Source organism: Frankliniella occidentalis, unplaced genomic scaffold, assembly GCF_000697945.3.
Source record: "Frankliniella occidentalis isolate FOCC.00 unplaced genomic scaffold, Focc_3.1 Scaffold303, whole genome shotgun sequence".
Classification (NCBI taxonomy): domain Eukaryota; kingdom Metazoa; phylum Arthropoda; class Insecta; order Thysanoptera; family Thripidae; genus Frankliniella; species Frankliniella occidentalis.
The window spans coordinates 10,918-19,675 of NW_026267428.1; the positions used below are offsets into that span (position 1 = coordinate 10,918).

Sequence of the window (8,758 nt, forward strand, 5' to 3'; positions counted from 1 at the left end):
CCCCTTCTCTTCCCCCTTTCTTTTCCCCCTGCGTCGTTGCGACCGCTACAGGCTACAGCCACGCCTTCAGCACCGCCACCTCTCTGAACCTCATACGCCCATGTATTTGCAACGTTCATCATCCCCATACATACGTTTACTACGACGACTCTTTTAACGCGGCAACCGCACGACGCGGTATGCCGGGCCGGGCGGGGGCTTCGGTCCTGTCCGGCGTCCGACTCTGACCTGACGGCGGCGCGCTGAGGCGCGCTGTGGCGCTTTCTCGTCGGCTTGCGTAAGTCGCGCCAAACGGCTGCTGCAGCGGCCGCACGCCCGCCCGCCCGCCTCCTCCAGCCTGACGCGTGCCTGGGCCGTGGGCAGGCAACCCGCGCTGCCGGCGCGAGCGGCGGGCGGGCCGGTCCACCCTAAGGTGATAGGGAAATGGTTCCCCCAATAGGAGAGCTTGCGGCCTCCTAACTCTATATCACCTTCCTTAGACCACCCTGCACCCGCTCACCCTCCCACGTTACTCACCCGTGTTTTCTTTTGCCTCTCCTTCCGCAGCCGTGAAGTTTGGTCGCATGTCCAAGAAGCAGCGCGAGAAGGTGGAGGACGAGGTGCGGTACCACCGGGCGCAGCAGCGTGCCCAGACGGAGACAGCGCCCGACTCGTCCGTGTTCGACCAGCAGACGCCGTCCTCGTCTGACCAGCTGCAGTATGGCGGGTGAGTGTCGCGTCTCGGGGGACCTCTCGGGGACCTCCCCAAACGCGTGACTGTTTTGCACGGGTGTGTCTCAAACGAGTGGATATCTGTTGCAGCTACGGGTACACGAGCGAGGTGGGCAGCTACGGCTCGTCCAGCCACGGGTATTCGGGCTACGGCCAGGTGGCCCAGCACGCGGGCATGCAGTACGACATCAGCGCGGACTACGTCGACTACGTGGACTCCACGACGGCGTACGACCCGCGGCCCACCCCCGGCACGCCGAGCGTGGACACCCCCGCCACCGACTCGGCCCTCCTGCCGTCGGCAGTCACCACCGGTAAGGTCTTTGTTGGTCGATGCGATGGTGGTGACCGAGCTCGTGACCATGCAAGGTGGCCCGCAGGCCCCGCGGAGCGCATTTTGCAGCTGTACTTGTAACTGCACGGCGCCTTGTGGCTCCTCACGAGAACGCGCCCGCACGCACGCCTGCATGCGGTACAGAACGATGTGCTCCGGGGTCTGCGGGCCACCCTGTACGCTCCGCCGAGGGTTTCCGTAAAACGACTAATAGTAACTGATGCGTTGTCGGAGTGTAAAGGAGGTTTGCGACATCGCGAAAATAGGCAGCACAGGAAATGTCTCAACCTCTTCCACAAGTCTAACTTCTCCTCAACCAGAACCAGGAGCTTGGCTAGCGCCTCCCCTTTCTTATCTAGGCACTCAGTGCCACAGGCAGGCGTGTGGGGTGGGTTGCCTGCTCGCGCGGTGCCACAAGGTGCCGTGGCTAGAGACGGTAAAACATTCGCGCGCACGACTGCATGCGGTGCAGTATACCTTTATGATGGAAGAAGACGGCGCTAGCCGCACCGACTCACACCTGTGCTGCTTTGAGTAAATGAGGGGAACGCATCAAATTTTATCACGGAAATAGATGCACCGAAACCGGTATGGGGAGGCCGTTCGTGAACCGGATGCTCTACAAATAAAAGTGTAAGCATGTGACCCATCACACCTTTAAAGGGATGTGGCGTATGTTTCACTTGTAAAGTGGGGCTGATGTAAATCACCTCGGACCCCGGAATTCTGGACAGAGTCGCTGGCCCCGGAGCTTGGTCTAGCGACATGTCACTCGTGCAGGCTTGTCTAGGGCACCTATTTGTACATAAAGCAGTCTTGAACTATGCGCGAGTGATGACGCCTGGGCCTGGGGTGCATGCGAGTGGGGACATTCCTGTGGTTTCTTTTTGTCATCACTGTAAAGATTTGCTTTCGGTGTTGGACTGCCCAGGTTGTATTGAATGCCTTTCGATTCGATAAGTCGTGGGCACCTTCATGTTGATTGCTGGTCCACGATTCAACAAGTAACTCGAAAAGGTCATGTTGACGTAATATTGAGATATTTGAGATTACATTGATTTTTTAATCAAAGATACAGTGTGGCGTTGATATGAAGTTTTTGTGTTACTTTAATTTGTAGAAACAGGCTTGGTCATTCCCTTAGTCTTTTCCAATGACGTGTACATAACTGTGAGTGAAACTCGTGTTGGTTCCGTTTACGCATTGCGCGGTGATGCGGGTGGGTGGGACACAGCCGAACCCTTCCAGTTTAAGTGCCCTGAAAACGCGATTCTAGTCGGCAGGCGGTTCCTAGTCTTGCAATAGCAGTAGGGCTGCGCTACCCCTACTGTTGCGTTTTCAGATTGTTCGTCGCGCTCATCCGGGTTTCTTTTAGTCTAGAGTCTCCTTGTGCTCAACCCAGCTTCGGTTCTTCTGCTTTTTTTTGTAAAAAGGACGACCAATACAGTTTGCTACGTCAATGAAACGTGGCAGCCAATCAAACATCTAACCTTCGCTAACAACATCTAATCTCTCGCTTGTGGTGGTGGGTTGCTGTGTCTTGCAGGCAAACAAACCTCCCTCGCAACCAACACTCCTCACCTCTCCCAACACCACCACCTCCCGCATCAAGCCCAGCCGGGGCCGGGGCCTGGTGGGCAGCCTCAGCAGCAGCCGGCCGGCAGCGGTAGCAGCGGTAGCAGCGGTAGCAACGGTAGCGCACAGAGCTCGCAGAGGGTAGCCGCTGCCCGACCGGCGAGTAGTAACAGCACTCTGGTAGCCGTGAAGCAGGACCCCGAGGAGCTCGCGGAGCTGGGCTCCAGCACTGTGACGGGCTATGTGGACAGCACCACGTACCCGTCTCCCGCCCCGGCGGGGCCCTCGGGCTCGGGACCGGATTGCTCGCCCATGAGAGAGGCCGAAGTGGCGCCCAGTCACCCTAGTAAGAGACAGATATTTCTTCACTTTACCTCTCTTTCGCTTTTAATTTCTGTGGGCTGTTCGTTCATAACGGGGTGCGGGTCGTGTCCGAACCTCTACGGCGAGGCTTATCAGCCCATCGTTATTATTTTTTTTTTTTGCTCAAAATCTTACATTTGGTTTCAAACCTGGAAATCAGTCTCATCAACTGTGTCAAAAATAATAATCAAACTTTATCATTTTCCCCCTTTATGTGATCGGGGCTCTAAATGAAAAATTTAATTCTATGGTAATATAAAAATGTCTTGGCGTTCACTTTGTATGTACATAACATGCTGTTATTATAGCATATGGTGCTCCTTCATTGCCATGTGGTACTCTGCTTTTGCTTCATGCTAGAAATGTTATGCTTTGTGGGATTGTGTAAAGGTTTATTTCCATTTAGCAAATGAATTAATCTTCTCTTATCTTGCCGCCTACATACATTATATAATCAAAGACATGTTATTTTTCTTCTTTACCACTTTTCAGTATAAAAACTGTTTTCTTACTCTGATCAAAAATTTTAAATCATTTCCAGTTTCTGTATTGTGATTTTATTTTCTCAGATAGACTAGATCTAAAATCTGAAATTCCAAACCTCCCAATGGCATTCTCTTTCATTCAATTCCTTTTTTTTTTCCAGATCCAGCACAGATCTCTGAACTTCTAAGCAAGACAATTGCGGATGCACATGCTAGGACATGTCTATTTACACTGGAACATATACACGATATGTTCCGGAAACCACAGGATCTCTCCAAGCTCATTTACTACAAGGATATGGTAAGCATTTCTAAAGAGGACCTCTCTCTCCTTCTCTCTCTATCTCTTGTATCAGCCATTTAAGTACTCCTTTTTATCAGGCACATGAGGAATTATGGCTTGAATGTGCCCAAAAGCTCACAACTGTCATTCAACAAATCATTGAATTTGCAAAAATGGTCCCTGGCTTCATGAAGCTCCATCAAGATGATCAAATCGTCTTGCTAAAAGCTGGTATGTAATTTTACCTTTACTCAAAGTTGCATTTCATAGATTATTCCTTCATTTACTTATCAAAAATAGTTGCTATACTGTTGTGAAATTTTACTTGCAGGGAGCTTTGAGTTAGCAATACTACGCATGAGTCGTTACTACGATCTAAGCCAGAACTGTGTATTATATGCTGAAACTATGCTTCCTCAAGATGCATTTTATACTAATGAAACAGCAGAAATGAGACTTGTGAATTTTGTATTTGATTTTGCACGGTCAATAGCTGAAATGAAACTGACAGAAACTGAATTGGCACTATATTCAGCAGTGGTTCTTCTTTCACCAGGTGATTAAATTTGATGAAATTCTTATCGTATTTACTGTTGCGAGTTCTCAGTTTTAATATTCAATATGTGTTACAGATCGACCAGGACTGAAGGGCATTGCAGAAATCACAAGACTCAGTCAGGCTGTTCAAAGAGCACTAAGAATTGAAATGGATCGCACACATCCCCAACCCATTAAAGGGGATGTTACTGTTTGTGATGCCATGCTTGCAAAAATTCCAGTTCTCAGGTATAGCTTTTGGATTTGAAATAAACTTGTATCAACAAAGTACAGATAAAACATCATCTAAATGTACTGTTCTTGGCCTTAACAGAGATCTGAGCATGTTACACATGGATGCGTTAGCAAAGTTCAAACGATCCACACCTCATCTGGAGTTCCCTGCTCTACACAAGGAGTTATTCTCAGTGGACAGCTGAGCAAGGGCAGATGCCGCCACATGCGGTGAGTTGTACTCAGTTCAGATAATTTTCTTTCAATAATTCTTACATTTAAGTTTACTTTCCCTTTTAAAAATTTTAAATAAATTAAATAACTACATTTGAATGGTCATCAATGAATAAATATTACTTTTCAAGTATTTGTGAAATGCAAATTTAAAATCCCCCTTAAATTTTAGTGTTTCAGAGCTTAGCATTTCTCTTGTTTTGTATCTCTCTTTGAATGACAAAAGCTGTAATGGAGGGTGTCAGCTTGAGCTGGCTCACTGCTATGTTGACTTTGATCACTGATCAACTCATAAAGAGAGTGACACGAGAGGATGCTATCTCCTTCTGAGAAGCAGTGGACCCACTTAATAGTCTCAGCTTGCATCTATTAAATAAATAATGTTCTGTTAAGTTCTGCTAAGAAATTGACTTTTTGGAGGGATTGATGAGCATGTATTGAATGTGACAAAGTGTATCTCTATAAAAAATGCAAAATCATAAATCTCTCTATTTTTCCCTCACTAATCGATTTTTCTGGTTGCTTCTCTTTGTAAGGTGTGCTGTTGAGCCTTTCCTGAAGACTGCTATAGATGAGGGAACCAATTGGAGTCAACAAGTGCAGGAACATAAGAGTTTGAATGAAGCAAATTATTTATACATGGTTGCCTGAAGGAAAAGAAAAGAACTCTACTTGAAGCTCTTGTGTCTGTAAGCTGCCTTTTCCCTTGATATAATTTAAATACCTTGATAAGGTAGCATTCAACAATTGCTTCATGTTGTGCAGAAAGCTTAACTTCTTGGTAATATATCAGGGATAGAAGACAAAAGTAGGCTATATTGTTGTTGTTGTTGTTGATTATTTTAATGAAGTTTAACACATAAAAAGAATAATGGAGAGGAGATGTGTGATGTATAGCGCTCATTTTGACCAAAGTAAAGAAAATCCATTTACTAGACAAATACAAATGATTGAAAGTAAATTAGAAGCTTTAAACTGCCTACACTGTTTTTCTACTTTCTTGGAAAATTTAGATAAATTAATTGTAATTGTTTTTATAGAAACTGGTTCTCATTTCTTTTATAGACAAAGATTAAATTAGACTGTTGATTCTCTATGTTGATACAAAGCATGAGAAACTCTTTAAACTAATGACAACATAGTCTTGGCTCCAAAACAATTATTTTTATTCTTGAGACTCTTAAGTCTTTGTTGACATTTGCTTTACTGTAACATCCCACCTAAATACCTAGTTTACCTTGAAGGGTTTTGTGTTTAAGCACTACCGGTAGATAAAATTTGTAGGGCCAAGAAACCCTATTTATTATTTTTGATTTTTTACCAAAATGGGACATTTTTAGCTCCGTATCATTTTTGAAAAAATCCTATTGAACAAAGAAATTTTTCCGTAGCACTTCGGTTACAATCAGTTATTTTTGAGCTCTAGACCCCCTCACAGAGATTTAATTTATGTGTCAGTGTGTAAGTAATTTCCTAATTTTGATTGGTTTTTAAACCTTTTCATGTATACTGTATTTAGGTGGTTTGGTATATTGAAAAGGTTGTATAACAATCTATGAGATTGTGAGAGAGTATACAACTTGTCATTAAATAATACATCAAGAAATATCATGTAAAGCTTATTCACATGCTCTGTCTCAACCTGTACAAAGTAAGATAAGAGGAGAAATTGTATTGGTAATGCCTATGTGTATGTACGTACATACTCCTGTACAAAGATACAAGTGCGAATATTAATACGTACCTACATATTGTGTGTAAAGAGAGCACTGAGTAGAATCAATAAAGAATTTATCGGGGAAAACTGCTAAGGTTAAGGGATAACATTGCCTTATTAAGTATAAATAACAAATATTATTATTATTAATGTTATAACAAGTTTAGAAAGAGATATATACTGTATATATATATATAAACTTAAACACACATATATATATATACACATTATATATATGGAGTAGTGACGCAGTACTATAGGGAGAAAATAGAACGAGGGACAGGCATGGCTTCTCAATCACATAAACATCTGTGAACAACTATGGTACATGTACTGTCATGTCTTGACACATCTTCAATTTCGTTAATTTATTTTGTTCTAAGGCTGTACTGGTCAATTTGACTTAGGTTGTCTGTGTTTGCTCGTTCAAGAAGTTGCCTTTTTGTTGTTGCATGTCCCTCTGCATCGAAAAATTTTTTGAGGCCTTAATTTATGACAAAATGTGAAGATGGTGCTTTGTTATTGTTGTTTTCTTTGGTACCTAAATAAATAAGTACAATATGATTTTTTTAAAAAAATACCCAAAACAAAACAGGTTTACATTTTTACAATTTTCCTTTTTTTTTTCTGCTCAAACAGCTTAGAAATTTATTTCACAATTAGAATTACAGATGCAAAGATTGGTGTGACTTTCTTGGGTGCTTCGTCATAACATTGCAGGAATACCTTTGATGAGACCGGACCTTGAACATGACGGATGATGTGTCAACAAATATTTGTGTTTGATGATGTGTCACAATGAGAAGTGGTGTGATAAACTAAAATGGCAAAGGGGTTAATGGGAAGTAAAACAGAGCAATTGACTGGGTGCTATCATATTTTGGTGCTCTGCAGAGTCTTTTGCATGTCAAGGGATAATTTGGTGTTTCCTCTCAAAATTAGCTATCATGCAAGAGGGGTAGCTTTATTGTGTTCAGCAGCTATCTGTGATGACAGTTAAGTAAGGTTGAATATCTCATCCTTCCTTTTTGCCATTTTGACTGAGAGAGTACTAGTGAGTTAGGCTTGGGCTTTTGAAATTAAGCCGTATCATGTGATTTGTCAGCATATGTGCATCTTATTTCTCCATCTTCACTCCTGCTTTTTATTACCCCATACAGCATTTTAAAATCACAATATTGAACCCTTGGTTTACGTGGAATGGATCCCACGCTAAAGGTAGAAATCCCGTCCACTACTGACTTTTGGACGCTAAAACAGCATGTACATCTAAGTACATTTTACCTACCACAGAAATATATCTCAGTGGGAAATGAAAAGCATGGGTGAAGAAATGAGCAAAGAAGTGCCTTGTCTGAATGCTAATACAGTAAATGCAAATCTCTATAGCCTGATTGATAGTTTAACTACATTTAAGTAGAATCATGTATTATAAAAGCCTTCAAATATTCAGCTGGCGGAAATGTTTTAAAAGAAGTTAGATATTTACAGTGTTTCCAACATAACGAATACTGGAGTTGTGCATGTATCAAATAATACACTCTATGTGCCCACTCAGGCCTAGCTTCACAAGTGTGTGAGGCATTGTGATTTATTGATATTTCCATTTAAATTTGGCTGAGACTCATTCATAATGGTTTATAGCGCTTTTTTTTTTAAGAGAAATTTTTTCTAAACTGAAATTCAAACCTTTTATAAATCAATATAAATCGGGGAAAAAAATGGAGAATGTTAAACAATAAGCAGAAGAGCTTTATGAAATGAATGTGACGACTAAGCTATTGTAGGAACATTACTTTGAGACTGCTCATGAATTGCATTGCTACATACCTGCAGAATGTTTTTAGGCTGAAACCAAGGTAACTACCTGCTAGAGGAATTCTGTTAACCAAATTATTTTTCACTCTTTTCACTGAGTTCACTGTTGGGTATCATGTAAATGCACCTTATTGAGAAAGCAAATGACGCACACAACGTGGACCACTGACAGAACTGAACAACTGCTGAGGGCATCTGTCCCTCTGTTGCTTTTTATTGGAAGGATGTGCAGATAAGACTTCTTAAACTAAAGAATTTTCCAGAAAATAGGTGAAGGAGCAAGCGCTGAACCACAATTTTGCCCAATAACTGTGATAATCAAAATAGAAGTCACAAGTGCATTATTTGATTTGCACATCCTTTGCTGATGAAAAACAACAAGATAGTCAGTGCTACACACAAAACTGCCACATTGGCGTCAAAGAAATGTTGTTATGTAGGTATTGAAATACTTTATAGTAGAAATC

General features: G+C 42.5%; 1 protein-coding gene across 2 annotated transcripts in view; it reads left to right on the plus strand.

Annotated features, from left to right (window-relative positions):
• LOC113201822 (probable nuclear hormone receptor HR3) overlaps window positions 1-7,037 on the plus strand; it is a 12,008-nt gene extending 4,971 nt beyond the window's left edge. Inside the window, exons 2-10 of one of the 2 annotated variants that reach the window (XM_052273806.1) lie at window positions 547-706; window positions 802-1,025; window positions 2,592-2,966; window positions 3,630-3,769; window positions 3,850-3,982; window positions 4,083-4,307; window positions 4,384-4,537; window positions 4,623-4,753; window positions 5,293-7,037. In XM_052273806.1, coding sequence (XP_052129766.1) covers window positions 547-706; window positions 802-1,025; window positions 2,592-2,966; window positions 3,630-3,769; window positions 3,850-3,982; window positions 4,083-4,307; window positions 4,384-4,537; window positions 4,623-4,728 — 1,517 coding nt within the window. In that variant the 3' untranslated portion in view covers window positions 4,729-4,753; window positions 5,293-7,037. The remainder of the gene's footprint in view (window positions 1-546; window positions 707-801; window positions 1,026-2,591; window positions 2,967-3,629; window positions 3,770-3,849; window positions 3,983-4,082; window positions 4,308-4,383; window positions 4,538-4,622; window positions 4,754-5,292) is intronic. The other variant, XM_052273807.1, reaches the window with a different exon arrangement.
• The last annotated feature ends 1,721 nt before the right edge of the window (window positions 7,038-8,758 follow it).